Here is a 22,382-nt window from a genome sequence, read left to right as displayed (position 1 = left end):
AGGATTATTCTTCAAATTTAGTTGAACACTCTGCACTACAATTCAAAATGGACTTATTTCATGCAGTGTTAGACTGATCTTTATGGCACTGAGGAACATTAGATTGAACATAGACATCTTAAAGGGAAACAAGCAAAACAATCTATGTCATGCAAGCAAGGATTGACACACCATGGAGTAAGCACAATTTCTGGGAACTATTAAGTAAAAGAAGGAACCAGTGGTATAAGCACGAAGTAAAAATTTAGATTTTAAAACAAAAAAATGAGTATTGTTCATTTAAAGTTCTTTTTACACTGCAATATTCAGACACTAGCAGTAATGGAATAAATGAGCAACCAAATAGCAGCCAAGAAGTTTCATATCTTTCCCCTTTAATCACATCTTTTAACAAACAACAAGAACATAGTTTTGAAGTTTTAAAGGTAATCACTCTAGTGTCAGATAAAGAAGTATAAAAATGCATAGTTTATAAAGTTCTCTCCCTTCTCTAGCAGCAGCAAGCTACAACAGAACATGTAGGAGGAGCTGTTGATCATTCAACAACTACCATAATAATGATGACAGCAAAGAATTCTTGGATTTGCATCAGAATTGTGCATCTGTATAGCTCTTGGACAATTAACTTTCACTTTCAGGTACACTGAATAAACATTAGTGTCATTGTATGGATATACTTGTGACATTTGTTTGTGTCATTAAAGTTTGCTTGAGGTGAAGTTCTTGAAGAGCAATATCTTAATAACCTGCAGGATATCCTCCTTTCCGTTCATCACACTCTGCATAAATCCGGTGCCCATCGTGTAAGATAGCCTGTACCATGGCCCCTGGAGGTGGTAGCTTCTCAATTTTGTGATTCTTCGCCCGAAGACCATCTTCAATAGCCTGGTAAAGCAGAATTGGTAGAATGCCTCATAAACCAGATAAGGTAAGCCTGATCTTTAGTAAGCCACCTGGAGAATTACTAAATGAAATGTAAATCACTGGAAATGCTGGTCAAACTCTACAGCACACCCCAAACAACTATTAATTTATTACATAACTACTAATGGGAATGGTTCACATTGCCTCAGCTTAGTGCACACAGAAGTGAAATTGGGTTTCCCTGAAAAGTAGCTGAGCTTACGACATAAGCTGGAGCATGGCAATAGAGCTGCTGCTGTAGAATTTGTGGAGTTCCAGTAAGAAGTTGTTTTTTTTCTTTTGCAGTGCTATTGCTTGTTAATATTTTAGAAGGAAGTACAAGTGACATTTGATGCACTGCTTATTCTAAGGTCAGAGGTACAAAAGGTATGGAAGTGGATGCATTGCTCTTTATTATCATGGTTACAATAGTGAGGTTTTGAATTATCATCGAGATTTTGAAACGTGGACATAATTATGTGCGATAGGTTAATATGCTAAAACTGTATAAGTAAAGGAGGAAAGAAAAGTAATGCCAACAAAAGAATGGACTACCACCTTGAAATGAAGACAGTTTTGCCTCAATGGCTCAGTCCTGCTATCTATTTAGTGTCTGGTCAAGCATAATCCAGTTGCAAAGAAAAAATATACTTTTAAAAGAAATAATCCATTTTTCACCAGATAGGCTTCTTTCAACTGATTGTAAGCAATCAACATTACAAAGAATCCTAGCTAAGTGTAGTTCTTCATTTTAGGTTTTATACGTTTTAGTCTTTCTTTTCCCAAGGGGCCAGGACAGGATGTTTTAACTGCATAGAACTGCATGCTTATCCTTAAATGAACTACAATCTGAGGGCACCAACTACCCCTGCTGAATAGTGGTGGATTTAAGCATCTGGTACTGATGTCCCCTGAGTGCTTCCTACTGGAAGTGTTCTGGGCACAGCCACAAGGAAGGATAATCTAGAGAATACTAAGAAGAATAAGAGCTAGATTTTGTTACTGAAGAAAGATAGTATCTTGGTGCCCAGCAGAACTGGCAGTTAAGAAGAGGGTTGAAAAGATAGTTTAAATGACCCATATACTTGTATGAAGCTGAGAGAAGGATTGCACAGAATGTTCACAAGATCATTTTTTATTACTGAAGTTCACTCATGGCAATTAAGATGGTCCTAAACATGGACAGATGAATAAGTGAGAGTGAACCTGAAGGTGGTAATTAGAGAAAGTGCAGAAGATTTCAAAACAGTTCAGACTGCTGAATCAAAAAGACTATTTGTATTCAGCAAAAAGCAACACTACAAACGTAATATATATTTTTTTAAAATATCAAGCAATGAAATCAAGCAGGATGGGCAAAAAATAAATCAATAAGGCAGAAATCAGAATGTTGCTAACTTACTTTTTGAATGCCACATATCCAAAATTCAGTTTCAAAATGGTAGTGCTTGGGTTTATGTATATTTTTCCTCAATCCACTCAAGAATGCTTATTTTCACTTAGGCATTCTCATGGCCTTTGAACTATGCAATTTACTTGCTTATTAGCACATTCTATACAGGGAAGAATAGCACTGTTTTCTGTACATGTGAGAATGATATCCCTATTAACTTATAAACATAAAAACTTAATGATAATGTTTTCTGAAAATCCTTATAAAATACAGTGCCAGCAGTATTAAACACAAGGAACAAACCAAGCATAAAAGGTGCACCACTTCATCGCAGGGCGCACCTGAACACAAACCCAGTCGCACTTACAGCTGAGCCAATTTAGAGTTGCCAGTCATTCAGACAGAATTTTAGCAGACTGTGGAAGGAAACAGAAGACCCACATATGCAAACACAGTATCTGTACCAGGGTACAACTCTACCTGTTGTAGCACCATGCTACATTTGCAGAAATAACAAGCATAACTGGAGACTCTATCTATACTACCATAAGTGGGGTTATTTAAATAACATCCCTTACTCAGCATTAAATCAGTATAATTTTGGTTTAAAGGATGTGGCAGATACTAATGGGGCTATTTAAAAATTAAAACAAATGTGGTTTTCATTTTTCTTTGCATTTTTCTCCTGGCAAGTAGCAGAAGTATAAGAAGTGGGTAGTGTGGAAGCTACACCTGTGTTTTAATATGTTACTTCAGATGGCTACTTCATTAATAAATATTTCCTGCTAATGTTTAATTTTGCACAAAGTTGTACTGTATGTATTTTGATTTTAAGTCCTCCTGAGCAATGGCATCAGTGAAACAAAATAAATAATACTAATATACTGTTTTCAATAGTATGAAACAGTATGGTTATAATACCTATGTGCGATCTACCTGTGACTATGTTGAGTTAGCCATATTCCTCCTTTGTCTGTATGATCTTTTCATCAGGTAATGTCTTTATTCTCACATCCTAAAGTTCTGTATGTCAGGTTAATTGACTTTAAATAGATGCTGTGTGGTTGTATGCAAAAATTTGACAAGGGTAGGTTTCAACCATAAGTTTAGTGCCAATACAATTAATTCCAGCTCCCTCCATATAAAGTGGATTTAAAAATTGATACGACATATTCTAAGGGTGGCTGCTCAAATAAACTATTCCTTCAATAAGTGACAATTCTTGTGATTATTATATCCATATGTATTATGGGAAGGTTGACATGAAAATTAATGCTTTTGATGAATTGTTTCGTAACCAGGTAATATCACAGATATAAAGTTGTAAGTCATAATTTGTTTGCCATTTAAAATATCTATTAATTTTAAAGAGTCTACAAATGATAAATTATTTGAATTTCATTTTGTCACAACACATTTTGCAACAATACTGTATTATCTGATAGGACAGTACAGTAAAATAATTTGGTGATAATATTTTAGGAAAACATTTCATTTATATTTATTTACTGAATTACTTTCCTTAAATATATTATTTATAATCTTTTTTGAGGAACATGTTTTACTGTATCAACTCAAATCTCTTAACACTGGTCCTAAAAATGAACAGATGGACAGATCATCTCCTCAAATCTTCAAATGAACAGATCTTCTGCTCAAATTAAGGAGACAGTAGCTGTGTGACGTCTGTGAATGATTGCTGAAATTTTTACTTTTCAATTCCACTCATTCTCATTTTTTAAACCTTGATGTTCAAAATGTTTCCTTGAAAAATCAATATGATTTTCATAGGAAAATGTTCTTTTTAGAAAATGCAATTACTTTATTATGAAATTATATATTGAGTTGCATTGCACTACACTGCTAGTTCAAAGTTTTTTATTAGACTGCTTGGTAATGAACCTGTATGAGCAAAACACTGAGAAAGAGGTTTGACTCATCAGGAGACCTTATGCTGGTAGATGACTTCTCTGCTAATGGTTCAAATGCATCTACAGTATATTGCAAAGGAATGCTTGATTTATTTTAATATCAAATTATAATGTCTTCAGTCATAGGTGAGTAAGTACCCAAACCTTTTCCAAGTGTTTTGAAGTGTGATGCAGGATTTAAACATTACAATAAAAAATGTAAGTGAACTTAACTTACGAGCAAACAAAACCACTCTCATCAACTTAGTGAACACATGAAATCACCTATCAGCCACACCTAAGGTAAACATTTTTCCAGAGATTTTGGTTGAAACAGAGTAAAACCCCTTTAAGTTTTGAAGATAAATAGATGGTATACTCCTTAAAATAATTGTGGTAAAGCAGGCCTAGGTCAAACATGGATAGTTTACATTATGAAAAGTAAAGGGGAAACCAAATGTAAGGTTAGTACTGTACTGAGAATAAAAATGTTGAAACAGAAAGTCCAAATAAAATAATGAAGAACACCCCTTACTTTAGAAATGTTTAAGTCGGAGGATTTCCTGTTTTTAACCATAGTGCTTATATGTTACTAAATCGGAGTCTATGATATCATTTCCTCAGTGGAGGAAATTTTAGGCCAGACAAGAATGCAATCATATGTATTTGACAATGTCACTTCCAACAATGATTTCCATAGCACAAAACAATCAGTAACTAAACATGTAAATGATACAAAAAACAGCTTTAAAAAAATTGAGAACAATATTAGAAATGTGACATATCTTCATGTTAATGTTATTCGCTGTTGGTTTGCCAGGTGCCTGCAAGTGTGTGTGGCAACATATTTATCCATGGTAACTTCTAGGATCAGAATACACTACAACAAATATTCCTCACAGTGTTAAAAGAGGCAGGTTAAGTGACTTGATCAAAGTCATAGAAAGTGTCACTAGTGAGAACAGAACCATTAACCTTGGGTTTAAAGTTCAATGCCTTAGTCACCCATACACTACACTACACTATGGGTAGATATAGTATAGAGCACTCAAGAACTCTCTCAAGAATACACTATCAACATTTTAAGTATGTAAACTCTATGTGAAATTTTATGCCATTTACTAATCATAAACAAAACAGATTGGATTTTTTTTCACAGTGCTAACTTCTTCAGTGCATCTTAACAGATCTGATCAGAAGGATCCATAACACAAAGCAAATGTAAATATTTGATATATTAAATAAAAAATAGAATTCACAATGAATAAAATTTAAATAATGCATATTAAAGATATTGGCGATTCTAAAATTGGCCCTAGTGTGTGCTTGGTGTGTGAGTGTGTTTGTGTGTGTCCTGCGGTGGGTTGGCACCCTGCCCAGGATTGTTTCCTGCCTTGTGCCCTGTTTTGGCTGGGATTGCCTCCAGCAGACCCCCGTGACCCTGTGTTCGGATTTAGCGGGTTGGAAAATGGATGGATGGATGGATGGATATTAAAGATATTACTGCATCGAAAATTGATTTAATTTAGAAAGCTGCCTGGGAACACATCATCTATTAAGAATGACTGTGGTAAGAAGGTAAGTTCCATTATGAGCTTGTATCAAAATTAGTGTTTATCAGCCTCACCTAACAAGTGGTTTGCCCACTTATGTGAGGTTTAATACATTTTTGAAGGCCTTTGGCTATCTAACACAACTGAAGGTTTTAAATGAATTAAATGTGAAATAAATAGCAAACCTGGAGAATGCCATCTTCCAACTGTGTCACATTGGGTAAAAGCTGGTTATGCATTCGTGGATTTTTCACAGATTCCTTCAAATCATATTTGAAAAACAGAGTATTCAAGATCACCTTCAAGAGAAAAGTAGGTAGCATTTAGTCACCTATACCTCTATGAAACTATGGTTCAGTCGTTTATTGCCCCAACTGAAATATAGCATTTGGTATTACATTTAAATTTGTTTTAACCTTGTTGCTTTTCATACTGTTGACCTTAAATTAAAAGTCACATTCTTTAAGGAAATTTGCCTCAGAAATTTTCAGGCTTTTGAACTTCTTTCCCACTTTCTGATTTTCAACTTGACCTCACCCACGGTCTTACTTCGTAACAAAGCAGAGTCCTCCGTTTCCCCATCTCCAAAAATAAATTATTTAGCCCTATTTCTTCAATTAGCTAGGCTACACAAGTAGAAGTGTAAAGTGTTTTTTCTCATAATCTTACAAAGAAATTATGGGAAAACTTGCAGGTAGTTCTGTAACCTTGGTGGGTACATTAGCAAAAAATCTGAATTGTGAGTATGACCAATTATCTTATAAGCATATTTGATTCTGATAACTTATTAACTCCTTTAAAAATAATGCACACAATGTGCTTCCTCAGTTTCTACTTACAGTCTTGTTCTGTCTTTTTCTACAAAAATTATCATCTCATTCTCACAGCATAATGTGTCTTGTGAGGAAAAAAAAAATAAAAAGTGAACAACTTACAGTACTTTCCCCAAGTTCATGAGTTTCTCATTTCCCTACACTTGTTACCAGATATGTACAACTTAATGTTGGTGATGTATTCTTACATTTCTACACAGTTCTATAGAAATTAAATTATTTGTTTCAGTCTTGCATGTATACTTTTTTGTTTGATTGATCTTTGCTGTCTCCATAAGATTTTGCCTTTTACAATGCGGTTTTGTTCCTTCAGTTATTAAATCAATCTTTCTCCTTTGTATTTGACTTTAGATGTCACACTGATAAATCTTTGTAACTTCCATTAATGTATATTATACAATTTCATTAATTTTTTGATAATTGTTTTTAGTTTAGCTTAGGTAGTTTTCTTGTTGCCAAAATACTGAAAGGTTGATATAAAATACCAACCATAAGGGGGAAAAGGCATACAGAGGAAAGTGTGTTTAGCAGTATACATCCCAGTACCATTGTACTCCTGGGAATAACCTAAAAAGGTACTCCAATTGCTCAGTGACCCAAGAGTCAGAAGCAGAATGGAGGAATGGGCTTGCCAGACAAATAAGAAAAAGATCCAGTATTTCTGAAAAAGATACAAAGGGCGGTAGGAAGCAGAGTATTAATTATAATCTCTAAAGCTAAGGTCAGGGACCTATAAGAAGATCTAGAGAGGCACAGATTTGTTATTTTTTACTTTTGTTATTTTTGAAGATGATGAGATCATAAGGCATTTAAGTAATTAACTGATGTATTTAAAAAAAATCTCATACTTAATAAAAGGATGCTTGCTAAAGATTTTAATCTGTCTATTTTGGGACCTTTAGATCCATATATAAAAATATACAGTAGGAAGTTTTATGGATTTTACTCTTTATATGTTGATTGGTGTAAATGAATGTATTTATTATCTGGTTTATGCAAATTATCCTGGCTTCAAAACTCTCACAACCTTTCTTAGTTTGGCATAGAGAACAGACTGTGTAATAAAGAATGTCCGTCTTGGAAACAGTACCATTTTAATCTTGACTTTTTTTTTTTTTTTTTTTTATGGTAATATCCGTGACGGGTATATCACTGGTGCCGATCCTGGGTCCATCTTTATAGTGCCCTGCTTTGTCACACTAATTATTTAAAAATACATAAAAAGAACCTCTAAATCAACACCAAAAACTTGTTGATAACAAACAAGTTACTTGAGCCTTTTTGACATAACTAAAACAAAATATGAAAAAATGTCTTACCAGTGCTGTAGCTGTAGTAATTTTTGTTCCTCCTGATGCACCCGCTATCATCTTTACCTTTTTGTTTTTGTCCAATAAAATAGCTGGACACATGGAAGATAATGGCCTTTTACCTGTTATGAAAACAAAAGTATTAACTATAGAAACAAACTTTTTTGTAATGAGAATCTTGAGGGATACTTAAAAATATAAACAATATATAATCATCAGTGATATCCATTTCCCATGCCAACTTCACATTTTTGCTAGCACAAATATACAATTTGAATGAAAAATTAACTACTAAACCAGACACAAATAAACTTCCAATATTTAAGAATTTTTAATTGACTTATAAACATGGCTAAATCTATGAATGTCATAATGTATAGAGATAGATAGATAGATACTTTATTAATCCCAAGGGGAAATTCACATTGGTTGAATGAACACCTGGAACCAAGCAGTCACATTCGACTCATACTCATCTCCTTCTAACAGCATCTATGTCAATGCTGAAGGGCTTCTGAATAACTAACATTTTATTCTTTACTGTATTTGTCATTATACAATAGGTTGTAAAGCCTATGTTTTTTCCTATTAAAGACTGTGCTCGCTTTTATAATATGAACACATGTAGGGATGTCCTAATCACATATAGGAAGTAAAAAAATAAATAAATAAAAATATTTATACAAAATTAAATTTTTACAAGAGTGAATTATATATCACTATAGACACTGACTGAAAGTAAACTGGACACTAAACTTTTTTTTATTGAATATATATCTTTCCTATTTTATAATTTAAAGCACTGGGAAAAAAAAAAATCACACATCCACAAAGAATTTACTTGATTATATTTGTTTTAATGAAAACAGTATTATTAGTAACACAAATTGTAGATCAATAGCATGGAAACTGTTTTATTTACAATCATATCAAATTTGTTAATACTCTTCATTTTTACAATTTAGATTATTTCACAGAAACCAAACTGCTTTATTATAAAATTTAAAAACAAAATAACAGGAATGCTTGGTTGTGTTTTTAACGATAGATAGATAGATACTTTATTAATGGCATGATCAGTTCAATGCTGTAGCACGGATGACCTTTCTATTAAAAACAAAACGTGTCTAGTTTTCTTCTTGCCGAAAGTATACGCACAGTATGTTACACAATATTCAATATCCTCCTAGTATTTAATTATCTACCTGTATGTGTATTTTGCTTGATTTAGATTTATTTACACATACTATATTATAAATTCCAACAATTACAGCACTATGTGCAGTATATTTTTGAGATAAAAAATAGTACAAACTGGGATCAAAAGTGAGTGTTCCATGTTCGTGATATGAGAATTCATTCCATACCAAACTCCTGATGCACTGTAGATGCCAGCATTGATAAGTAATATGTAAGCAGCAGCTTGGCTTCAGCTTTGAAATTATTACTAACACACTACTGCGGTACCCCACGCAATGGCACCATTGCAGTTTCAGACCTCGAGCCGCAACCGAAAGATCAGGGGAAGAAAAAATTGAGATACAGACAATGATGACGGTTTCAGACAGAGAATTCTGGTTTATTCCAGTTGTGTCAATCACTACAGTAATGTCTTGCAAATACATACAATTCGATGCAAGAACATTAACAAAATCATTAAAAATAACTGCGGGTTCTATATACTATACTTACAATAACTCCGATGCAATTAGTGACGCGAAAAAAAATCCAATAATCCACCGGAAAATACATACATATCGAAAGTACACAGTCCTCACTAATGTATACAAATTTAAAACCACTTCTCACTACTCCACCTACAGCGTCTACAAGGCCGAGAACCAGTCAAAACACGACCTGTGGCGCTCTGGGGTTCAATTTTAATTTATACCGCTAGCGCTTTTACTTAGCCAGTCGTTATTTACGTCTTTCGAGGTCCCCCAATAGCAAACCACGCCAATCAAGCCCCCCCCCCCCCGATAAGGTGCAGTGTCACTATTTTAAAACCTTCCTTTACCTGCGCGCGTAAATATTTGCAATGGTGTTGCTGGCTGCTTGTTCATCGGTACATGAAAGTTATACGGTGAACTTTGGCCCGCTTTCTTTTTCAGCTGGCAACCTCTTAACTCAGCGTTCTGGTCTTTCCTTCCCGAAACGACGGGCTGCTTCAATTTGAAAGCGCGCCTGTGGACGATATGGAGGCATTGGACACCCGGCTCAAACGCGGAGAAGCCCTCTGACTCGCAGACCTTCGAATCAGTAGAATTCTCACTCGCTCGAGCGCTAAAACCCGTGATAAGCTATACCTACTGTAGCTATACTAATCAGTACTTTTCAATTGTCTGCTGATTCGGCTGACCACACCCAGAGCTGACAAACGTGGGCCCTTTTTTCCACTGATTACCTTTGTACTTTATAGAGCTAATTTCTGAAGAGTCCTGCACATCTTTTGTGTTTTGAACTGCCTGCCCCTTTATATTCCTAATCATAATGTTCGATTCTCAAGCACGTTTGTTTATTATTCTTAAAACCAAACATAAAAGATCTGCCGAGATGTTTTTTTTTTTTTTTGCTCCTATAATATTTACCAAAAACTTTGAATGCTTTACCAGTCAAGATCTGCTGGGTTAATACTGTGAAACATTTTATTGATCCTCTAACACCACACTTCTTTAATTTGGCCTCTTTGAAATTTTTTTTATGTTTGTATGTTTTTATGTTTTTAAGTTTGCACTAGTCTTTAACTTTTACCTTTCACTTTTTTTCTTTTATCCAGTTTTCTGCTGTAGCATACTTTTTATTTGTTTACCTATTTGAATTGCTTATTTTTATTTATCTGTCTAGCATGTTTGCATAAATATGTAAATTGCAAGTTTTTAGTTGTTTTTTTTAATAATTTATGATCAATAGTGTGTGTTTCTTGTTTCACCAACAGTTCAACATAGCAAGCTTAAGTATCTTGCTACCATTGAATTTGAAATGCTCTTGACAAATACCTTAAGAAATTGCCTAGTCATGATGTACAATATAAGGGCCACCTCTGTATGCCATAGCCAAAGGATGGATTGAAAAGGCTGCCCTGCAAAATTGTTGATTTGAAGATCTCATCTACTATATTTCTTCAGACCTGTTCCCTACTGGTACCATCCATTCCCCAATCTAAAGGGCTACATCCATCACTATGCAAGTTATAATAACAAGTCAGCTATAAAGTAGTGGTTTGACATTCATGACAAAATGTATTTATCCAGAGATGATAAATATATTAGCTTTAATAGTGATATTGAAAATAAAAATTAAAATGTCTGGCTTTGCAGTAATTCTCTTTAACAGGTCAGCACAAAAATTTGTTTGATCACCTCGCAATATAAAGTTTCAAAATAGTTGTAATGTCAGTATACGGACATGTCTTTCTGTGGCATGGCAATTTCTGTTAATACATTCTTATGGTTTGAAAGTCAGAGTTCATCGGTGAACAGTAAAGAGCGATCTTTTTCTGAACCAGGCATTTTCTTACCAGGCTTAATGAAGTTATTGGGTGAAGGAGGCACTTCAAATCCATTTGAACTGTTGCTTGTGCTGAAGTCATCCATCTCATTGTTAAAAATTATGCCTGTTACATTAGAGCGTACCTTTGATCCAAAGCTGTTTAAAAAGAAATGACACAAAATGTAAATTGATCCACCGATAACCCAAGACTACACCAACATCAAAAAGGTATTGTTAAACATCTAATGACAACTGAAGCATTATGGGTTGGGGCAGCACCGTTTACTGTTTAGTACCTGTTAGTACATCTCCAGGAGACTAGGTATGAATTCTGATCCCAGTCAGTCAATGTTTCAGATTTGGACTGAAGAAGTTTGAAAAATGGATAGATGAGTAATAAAAATAATTCTAATACTTTCATACTTTATTGAAATATCATACCTGCTTACTTGTAGTTGCAAGCTCAGTCTAAAATGTATAACTATTAATTACGTAAGTAATGCAAGTATGAAAACCAAAAATGAAATCAAGAATCAGTTGGTAATTCTTAACATAAAATAAAAAAGCATGAATAAAAATAACACTAAGTAAATGGTAAGAAGATTAGAAAAATTGTGTTAAACAATGTTGGTCAATCAATCAATCAATGATTAAGTTAACTTTAACTTAGAAAGAGATTCAAAACTATATACAGTAAGATATATTGAGCTATTGAGAAATGTGAAGAAAACTAAAAGACCTTAGCTTAATGCCAGGGTCCATTACACAGAGCCAAAGGGTACAATTCAAACAAAGTCTTCCACACCTGACTTACATTTTGACTCTTCTGCAAATGTTAAAAATAATTGTAAACAACTGTAATGCTCCCCTTATCATGAAATTTGGCTTGGGCACTGGTATCTAACAAAAACACAATAATTATACTATGAGTTACCAATTAAGCTAACAGTCACAATTTTTGTGATCTGTGATGAAACGAAATCAATATCTAGAGAAATCTGCGCAGGAATGAGGAGGACACACAAATTGCCAAAATAACATTGAGCAGGATTGGAATCAAGTCCTTGTCTAAGGATCACAGTTCTCCACTGTAAAACCAGTAGAAATTAAAACCAGAAATGATTATAACCCCATTCATATGCCACTGGTTTTCTACAGCAGTCAGCTGGGCAGAGATACCAGCTGTAGACACTGGACTTTAAAGCTACCAAAATATAATAGTTAACATTTTTTGAATTTGTGCCCAATTATACAGGAATCAAGGGGAATGTTTGAACTTTAAATAAATGGTTACCATAAAAGGCAAAGTGTGAATTATAGTGATTCATTTTTACGATTATTTTTTCTGTTGCTTTGCAGCTTCCTGGTATGTCTCTGGTTTGGCATTTCCTTGAACTAATAGAGACACATTAAAAATACAAGCATAGACAAACTTTTGTATTTTACTGTATTTTTCATTATCACCTAAATGCAATCTACACTCAAAAGCATATCAATGCTCAGTCAAAACTAAATAACAAATATCCTATTGCTTACAGAATTGTGATTCCATCAGTTTTGTTATGGCATTAGCGGAACACTGATGAACTTGTCTACGTGAGGAAATCAAACTTCACAAGACTCTTTACCATCTCTTGTTGAGAAATCATTGGAAACCAAGAGAAGAAGTTAATTGATTTTGAAAAAATGGTACCGTAATATGCTGCCATCACAGCCAAATCCATAATGTTAGAAATGAACACTAGGAAAGTGTGTCTATGTTGTCCCACACTCAAAACTTTTAAGAGTTAATACTAGCTATTTGTTGTGATCATGATGTCAGTCGCCAGTCAATTTCTGCCAACTCTGTACTTGTCAAAATATCAGAGAACTGTATCAGATGTTTTCAGATAAAGTAGAAAAAAAAAAACCTTGTAACTTTTTCCTCAAGTATATGACAGTTTCTTTTATATCTGGTCCCTTACTAAAGGTTGATGGTGCTGGTGGCAGACACGGCACTTCCATCTTCTGCCAAAATGGAGATATGTGTCGTTCCATGATCATCCTGGACTAAGTATTCAGGCTCATAATACTCAACTGGAAAGGTAGTATCATCAGAAATTTTACTCCGGAGTTTCTCAGCAAATTCTTCAGTGGTCATCTTTTGTATGAACTGTCAAATTGAAAAAGGACAAAATATTTTATTAGCAGCTACCTTTTAATGAACATTTCTAACTAATAAATACAGCACGCTTGAGTACAGGATTGGTCTTTCTAATGGTATTATACCATTTTCCCTTTATTGCCTATAAATTTGAATCCTTACAGAGAATTTATAATACAAAAATAATTCCGGTGGATGAACTAGCAGTCTAGTTACTATGTGTCTCCATGACAGACTGACAAATAGCAGGCAGTAGAAAAGGAGTTATTGTTACTAGGTGGGGTCTTCTTATTTTTTATTATTTATGAGAGCATTATTTGTCATTATACTGTATTTACTGTACATTCGTTCAGAGCACAATTTGTTTCTTTAAAAATAAATCTGTTTGAATTTGAAACTGAGTATTGATATTTCATGGAAATTACTGATTTTACCGTGACATTATAAATAGTACAGTCTTTCAAAATGTACTCAGAATGTGGAGTGCACTGCGATAAAAATATTTCAAAACTGTCACAAGAGGCTAAATCTAACAATATATTTGATTCTAAAAATGATTTATCTGTAACAATTGTTACCAATTTATTTCTTTCAAATTTGCAGCTGTCAAAATAAAACCCACACAGCAAACAGAAAGTTTGTACATTTCATGTTTCATATTCAACTATGCCTTTGACCACCTCTATGTGCATAGCATAAAATAACAAAACATACCTAAAAGCCACTTCTAATTCAGCACTGATGGAAACCTGTGGCTATTCCAGCACCACTGGCCACAAATAGTGAGAAACTCCTTTAGACATGGTACATTCTTTGTGTACACAGGGCAAATTTATTATTGCCAGTCACCCTGGGTGATACATGTTTAGGGATGGGAGTAGTGCAGCACCCATTAAAAACTGCAGCCATAGGAAGATTTGGTGGTTTCTTGCATGACTTATACGACTGGGTGTCTCAGGTTTTGACTTTCACCTTGATATTTCCTCAAAAACAGCTTTATAAATTGTCGTTAATTTTATGATAGCTTCATGCCTACTTCTTTAGCCCAAACTTGACACCTGCTCCTTTTTTTTCCTCTTGTGTATTAATTACTGCTGTTTACTTGCCTGACCATAACTCCCTATCCTCCAGCCACCCATCTCAAATTTTTTAATCTGTTTTTTTATAACTCAAATACAGACCTTTGTCTCTTTAGAGAATTAATTACTTTAGCTTATCACCATATTTTAAAAGTACAAGTATTCTTTCTCACATTTATCCTATTTGTTAAAATAAGAGTGTCATTACATAAAAAAGGAGATGTATAAGCAGTAGTAGCACACAGCACAAAAATCCCTATATAATTAGAATATAGCAAACAGAGTGGGCGGCACGGTGGCGCAGTGGGTAGCGCTGCTGCCTCGCAGTTGGGAGACCTGGGGACCTGGGTTCGCTTCCCGGGTCCTCCCTGCGTGGAGTTTGCATGTTCTCTCCGTGTCTGCGTGGGTTTCCTCCGGGCGCTCTGGTTTCCTCCCACAGTCCAAAGGCATGCAGGTTGGGTGGATTGGCGATTCTAAATTGGCCCTAGTGTGTGCTTGGTGTGTGGGTGTGTTTGTGTGTGTCCTGCGGTGGGTTGGCACCCTGCCTGGGTTTAGTTCCTGCCTTGTGCCCTGTGTTGGCTGGGATTGGCTCCAGCAGACCCCCATGACCTTGTGTTCGGATTCAGCAGGTTGGAAAATGGATGGATGGATAGCATACAGAAAATTTTAAAAAGAAGACAACATATTACACAGTAATCACTGAATGATGTCAGCAATGATTAAAAGAGTGTTATTTCAGCAGTTTGGAGGTGAAGACACTAATGAATGCAGCCAGATCTGCTATCCAATCTTCCAGAACCTTCTCCAGTACCCAGCTATCCAGATGACCTTGCATGATCTGCAAAGTTTGCCACAGGCTCAGTCTCTAAGTCTGCAAATTTCTAAGCGTTCTTCTCATGCCTGATAATGCTTCAGGTAGGTGGCCAGCAGCTTTCCCCATGATTAATTAATAAAATAGTATTCTTCATTATGCTGAAGACTGTGGGGCAGGAAAAAACATGTACTAAAAGTCTTCGTCCCCTTTGGTGAGCTAATCACACCCTCAACAATAACAATCTACAAAGCTGTATGCATTGTTTGTCATATTGTGCTACATACAGTATATGAGGTGTGTCTATTAAATAACAAGACTGTGATTCCACCTAGTAAACAAAGCAGTCAGAACCGGTTATAATCGCATGCGTGGTGACCTTGAACATGTCTGAACCTGCATGACAAGCAGCAACACTATGACGTTCAGTTGACTGTTAGTCACCATTTAGTTTGGTTGTGTTTTCTGTAGTGTGCCGAAAAAATGCTAAGCTTCAATTTTAAATTTTTAGTAAATGTGCCTGCTCACACAGCACTTTCTGTAAAGCAGTTTTTGACCGAGAAGCACATTACTACACTTGAACATCCTCCATATTTGCCCGATTTAGCACTGTGCGACTTTTATCTTTTCCCAATAAATTAGTGCTTAAAGGGACACGTTTTGAGTCAGTTGATGCTGTAAAGAAGAAATGTGTTAAAGCAGCTGACAGAAATTGATTTGCTCCCTTCAACCAGTGGAAAACAAGACTGCAGCAATGTATTAGTGCAAATAGTGAGCATATTTTAGGGGACCAGCATTACATTTGTAATACACATAAATAAAGGCGAGTTATTTAATCAGTCTCGTTATTTAATAGACACACCTCATATCCCAGTAATTAAAAAAAACAAATACACAAATAATGAGAGAGTGAGCCATCATCATACAGCATCCATCGTTACAGGACTTTATGTTAGTGCAAGGACTCTATCCAGTTATGGCTGGATGCCCAAAGTAACAATTGAAGGGGATGAACATACCTAAGAAATGGAGGATATCATTGATAAGTAAGTAAATAAATAAAAACGGCTACTTCTCTTGAATAAAATAACTCTACCCAAACAAACAACAAAATAATATTATTATTGTTTGCCAGAGGATCTCTAGAAAGTACTTCAAATATTGCAGGGGCACTAAAAATGCACACAAGACAAAAAGCAGACAAAAGTCCCACATGATATATCCAGGAAGTGATAAATGTCTGGAGCTAGTAAAGGGTTTTTATACCAGGAACAAACATTGCAACACAAAATGTATAACGCAAGGTGAAATATCATACATTTAACAGTGCCCTCTTTGTCTTACACTGTTTTCTCAGTGCATCAATATTACATAGTCACTAGCAATATGAACATATACCTGTTGTATGTACCATACTTTTTTGTTTGTACTCGTACATGTTGTGACCTTACAAATCTATACTTCAAGTTAATGATCTGTAAATTGACTTTAATTAAATATTAGTAATAAAGATTATTTCACTAAATGCTAGCCAAATGTGGTCATATTTCTAGCAAGTCCAGTTGAATGTATCTTTAACAGAGGTTGCATTTAAACAGAGGGTTGGAATTTCTGAGATGGTATTATATTACCCCACTATACCAAAGTTAAGGAGGATGTGTGCCAAGCAGACAACTCAATTAAAAGCTGCCAGCTATTAAACATAGCTAAACACAGTATAATCGATCTTTGTGAGATCCATGCAAAAAAAAATAATTATGACTTATCAACCACTTGTTCTGTAACTACCACACTTTTATTATCACAGGTTTGAACTTGTATGTTATAGAATGTCCAGGAAAGGCCTAGGTCAGTCTTTGTAATTTTAAACTACTAAATATTACATGCCACTACAAGCTTATTTTGTGTATGGTTTTGCTTTCTGGAGTTGCTGTTTTCCACTACTCTTTTACCATCTAATCATGGCTGCTATTAAATAATAACTTCATTACTCTGTATGCTGCATTTGTTCTGAATGTTTTTTCTGATATTATATTATTATTATATTATATTATTTCAGTAACACATTTAGTAGCATATTTTATTAGTATCTCATCATTGCTTTATAACTACAGTACACACACACACATATATATATACTGTATATATACAGTATATATACTGTATATATATATGTATATATATATATATATATATATATATATATATATGTGTATATATATATATATATATATATATATATATATATATATATATATATATATATATATATATATATATATATATATATATATATATATATATATATAATGTAAATTTCTAGTTTGGGTTGCATTCAATTTGCAAAACAAGTAAAGTGAAATTGGCATATAAAAGTAGGAGGAGTAATAATAGCAAATTTCCTACTTATTTACATTGGTAATGTTCAGGAAGTGTGGGTCCCCCAGTTTGCTCCTCTTGGCAAATGCAAATCGGAATGCTTCTATGATGCGATGATACGTCAATATTTTATTTTCCACTGTTGAAACACTTTCATTGGTTAAATTGTATCCTTGGGAAAATGAGAGAAAGAAACAGCATTGTTGACTCTTGTAAAACCTAAATAGTCCACATGAGTGATGTTTAGTTACTTTAAAATATTAGTTGATCTTGAGCTTAGTAACCACAAGACCATTCTAGAATTTTCAAAGAAAACAAGAGGAATAAACTAAACCACAAAGGAAGCTAACCAGATGAAGTGTGGCAACAAAGGCACAAAAATGTGGAAAGAAGGTAATAACATGAGAATAATACATAGAAAAGAAGACCATAATGAGGCCAAGGTTTTTCATTAAGTACTGCTTTTAAAAAGGATTAAGAGGCATGAAGAGAAAGATGATGTTAATGATATTATTCTATCAAATAAAACCATAAAAGCATGCTAATATTTTATTTTTTTCTATAAACTTCTCACTTTGCAGGCATACTGTGTAGAGTATACACAAGTACGTCCACAGGGGAATGAGAAAGTCTTAAACTGTAATCAATAACACTCATCAGATTGAATGTGCCAACAACAGAGTACAAGCTAGTCATATCATATACTGTACATATCAATAATGTGGAGTGGAAAGTGACTTAACTTGTGCTGACTTCTGATAAGAGGATCAACAATTGCTTAACTCTGGCCTTAAAAGTTTCTCTTTCTCGCTTTAGTGTTAAGACAAAGGTATGTTTTTGTCTTGAATTTCAGTAACATTGCTCGTGGTGGAGAATGAACAGTCATTTTTGCCTAATATTAGATTTCAAAGCATTAGCTAAATGAATAATAGGAATAATTGTTTGGGTGCAAAATGTTGGTAAAGAAAAGGCTGGACTGGGAAGTAATTTTGTAACAATGAGAAACACATTTCCACATATCCACATTCAGAAGCACAAACCAAGAAAACTACTTCTGAAAATAGCCTTCACAGGAAAGTATATTTTTATAATTAGGGTAAGCAAAATTTCTGAAAAGGATTCTGGCAAAATAACATTGGTAACAGGAGGCAATATAATAAAGGTCTGGATCTATAAACTAGTGAAAGACATGCTGCAAAATTTAATGCTGGTAGATGCTGTTCTCTAAAGGTGCTTCAGGGTGACAATGTGGGCATAATAAACCAAAAATGTTTCAGTCTTAACACAATATTGTCTGTTAAAACAGTGAATTCATTAAAATCCAGAGTCTGACCAGTAATTACTAAGAAAAGAAAGCTAAACTTGGTTGCAGAGGACAGGATCTGTGAGGGAGATGATGATAATGTTGTTGATGATGAGAATGATGATTTTGTAAAATCTAAGGAGCACTCCCAGACGTCAGTTTTTTTACTGCATTATGACAGCCAATTAGTGCAAATCCAACAAAGCTTGACTAATTATGACTCTTTTAAAATAAAAGACAGTTGCTGTTAAGCACCAAATTAGAATGTCTGAGGTGCCTGGCAGTGGTAAGAAGGGCAATTAGTCACCCCTGAATGAAAAGACAAAATTAATTCTGCACAGGCCATACTCAGGAGATGATAAACAGCTATAAAAGGGGAAAATGTGCTTATAGTACCTTCAAGAATATTTAATATGAGTCCAAGGACTGCACCTGATGATGGAGCACTGGGAACATACATTGTATAGTTGCTTATCTCAAATTTCAAAGGTTGATTCTCTGAATCAAGTTTGTAATTCTGCAGGTCCTCTATTGTAATAATTCCACCTATAATGAAAATAATAATAATTGTTGTTGCAACCAATTTAATAAGAGAAATCCATGAAAAATATTCAATTAAGGGTAATAACAGGAGAACACACACATGAATAAACATTTTAAAAATAATCACATCAATTAAAACATTAATTTATGCAGATATGTAGTTCATTTAATAAATACTGTATATTGTATATTGCCGTACATAAAACTGAAGAAAGACCAGCATATATTTAAAACAGTCTGATTTAGTGTAAGCTGGGTTTTGTCTTTATCCTTAGAACTCTAAGTTGTTTCCACCATTTACCCCCATTAAAATCTTAATTCCATTAATTGCATAAAAGTCACTCATCTCACCTTGCTCTTTAATGTCTTTAACTATCTGATATGCAAGTGATCCATTGTAAAAGACATCAGCTCCCTCTTCGGCTATTTGTCTGTATGTTTTCGCTAACTTGGGGAATCTGATGATTTCATTTATCTTCAAGATTTTCCCTTTGGAGTCACAAAATACTTCACTGAAAATAAAATTAAAATCTACATTGATTCATAGAAACAACACATTTGTTTTAACAGATTTGGTTAATATAATTTTTGTAGCTCTGTTGAATGCAAAGTAGGCTTTGGATAAATTAAATGCAGAATTTTCACTTTTACTGTTTTTTTTATATAGCATTTAAATAAAAACTATGCTTAACATTTCTCAGTGAATATCATGAGAAGGGACTGGGTGTGTGTATAGAGGAAAATAAAATACTATTTTAATCACATATAGTATATAACATCAGTAATAAAGACATAATGTATGACATAATAATGTGACATTATATTTTTTATGAATATTTGTAAGTCTTCTTGCTAAAATCACTTCTTTAAAAGGATGAATAAGCTGAAAATAACTACTTCTCTGTCTTTTTCTTAGAATAATTTTTTGGAATAATTTAAATTAAGAAATATTAATATTAATGAAAGTGTCAGAAAAGTCATGTGTAAAACATAACATATGCTTTATGCCTGTACTCTCCCCAAATATGTACAGTATACTTCAGATGACTCGCAATGTGATAAAGTATATTCTCTAACATATTTAATTTAAAAATACACATTTTCATACTGTCAGCTTTACCATGACATTACATTAAAATAAATTGTTCATTACCCTTTGCTGATGGACTTTTTAAAAATATGTTACTCTGTTCTATTGTATGAAATACCTTACCAATATGATCACTAGGGAATGTCTTGCCTGACAGCTTTTAATGACAAACATGCCACTGAATTCCACCCATCCATTATCCAACCCGCTATATCCTAACTACAGGGTCACGGGGGTCTGCTGGAGCCAATCCCAGCCAATACAGGGCGCAAAGCAGGAAACAAACCCTGGGCACGGCACCAGCCCACCACAGTGCCACTGAATTGCTCTCCAAAAGTAAATAGATATTAAAGTAGACACAAGAAGAGTCTCATGATACTATTCTCAAATGTATGCAATCTGGAGACCACACCATTTCTACTAAGATCGTGTTGAACTTGATCTTTTTAATTGAGCTAAGAAGCAGAGAAACAATGTGGTTTTGAAGGGATTATTTGAAAGAATCACTAGAAAAACACAGAAAGTATAGCATGAGAAATCATTATTCACAGTTACACTAGAACCAAGACAATTACCAAAAATCATAGTAAAAGCTAATGCAGAGTTGCACCCAAACACCACAAATATTGTTACCATTGACCCACATGTCTATCAATGAGCATATGATGGCACAAAATGGCAGCACAACATCAGACAAAGTGGCTTTGGGATGATATTACAAACCTAACAACAAATATTAACACAAAAAACAATAAGAAAAAATCAAAAATAAATAAACCAATACAGTGTAATAAAGAATCTTCTTGATAGTTTCTTCAGCAGTGATATTAAAATGAAATGGTTCATTATCCAAAATGAATGAACAAAAAATTAAATATGGCTATTTTGTTTGTTTTTAAGGACACAAAAATAATTCATATTGATTCATGGTGTTATTACTGGTATATTAAAGAAGAGCGGAGAATGTTACCATGACTTTGTATACACAGCTCTGGCATGTGAACCAGACAACATGAGACAACCTACAGTCAGGGCCCCAAATTGCTACTTATTTTATTTAAATTTACTTTAGCTTGATTGAACAAAAGCTTGTCTTTAATATTTTGTATGACTCCTTTTGCCTCTCACAAAGTTACATGCTCCATCAACTTCAATTAAGCCTTTACTACAGTGTTAACTAAGCTCTTTTGGGCATGAGGCATACAGGCCTACATAGAGTAACTTTCCAAAAAGCAATAAAAGAATTATATCTACTGCCTGTGACCTATGGATTGAACAAATGTATTTCTGTTGACAGAATGATCTCAATGGAAATGTGGAAATAATATTATGTGAATCACTCAGTCTTTATTTTGTACACAGCACTGAAGAACGTTAATGTTTAATACAATGTCAAACCACTTTACATAAGAAACTTTTTTCTGGTCACTAATCCAGCCAGCAGTGTGATTTTATCTTGTATTATAACTATGTACTTTCAAGACCATATCCTTACCAGTGAATCCATGTTTTCTAAATAAAGCAAGTGTCATATTACTTGACTTGCTTCAGACTTAAAAATAAACCTTTAATGCTCCAGTAACTTCTTTTTCCACTACACCAGTGCATGCTCAGATCTTCCTAAAATAATAAATCTAAGTTTT

At 34.1% G+C, this 22,382-nt stretch overlaps 1 protein-coding gene across 4 annotated transcripts in view; it reads right to left on the bottom strand.

The window, feature by feature from the left end:
- Window positions 1-357: 357 nt before the first annotated feature.
- ggt1a (gamma-glutamyltransferase 1a) overlaps window positions 358-22,382 on the bottom strand; it is a 60,746-nt gene continuing 38,721 nt past the window's right edge. For all 4 annotated transcript variants that reach the window (XM_028824163.2, XM_028824162.2, XM_051920988.1 and 1 more), the window contains 8 exons: window positions 20,001-20,161; window positions 19,503-19,652; window positions 17,839-17,975; window positions 13,356-13,543; window positions 11,420-11,547; window positions 7,912-8,024; window positions 5,945-6,058; window positions 358-885 (listed from right to left, as the gene is read on the bottom strand). In XM_028824163.2, coding sequence (XP_028679996.1) covers window positions 739-885; window positions 5,945-6,058; window positions 7,912-8,024; window positions 11,420-11,547; window positions 13,356-13,543; window positions 17,839-17,975; window positions 19,503-19,652; window positions 20,001-20,161 — 1,138 coding nt within the window. In that variant the 3' untranslated portion in view covers window positions 358-738. The remainder of the gene's footprint in view (window positions 886-5,944; window positions 6,059-7,911; window positions 8,025-11,419; window positions 11,548-13,355; window positions 13,544-17,838; window positions 17,976-19,502; window positions 19,653-20,000; window positions 20,162-22,382) is intronic.

The sequence above is a fragment of the Erpetoichthys calabaricus genome, chromosome 18 (genome assembly GCF_900747795.2).
Source record: "Erpetoichthys calabaricus chromosome 18, fErpCal1.3, whole genome shotgun sequence".
Taxonomy (NCBI): domain Eukaryota; kingdom Metazoa; phylum Chordata; class Cladistia; order Polypteriformes; family Polypteridae; genus Erpetoichthys; species Erpetoichthys calabaricus.
The sequence above is the reverse complement of the archived record's forward strand: the minus strand, read 5'-3'. Positions and strand labels throughout refer to the sequence as shown.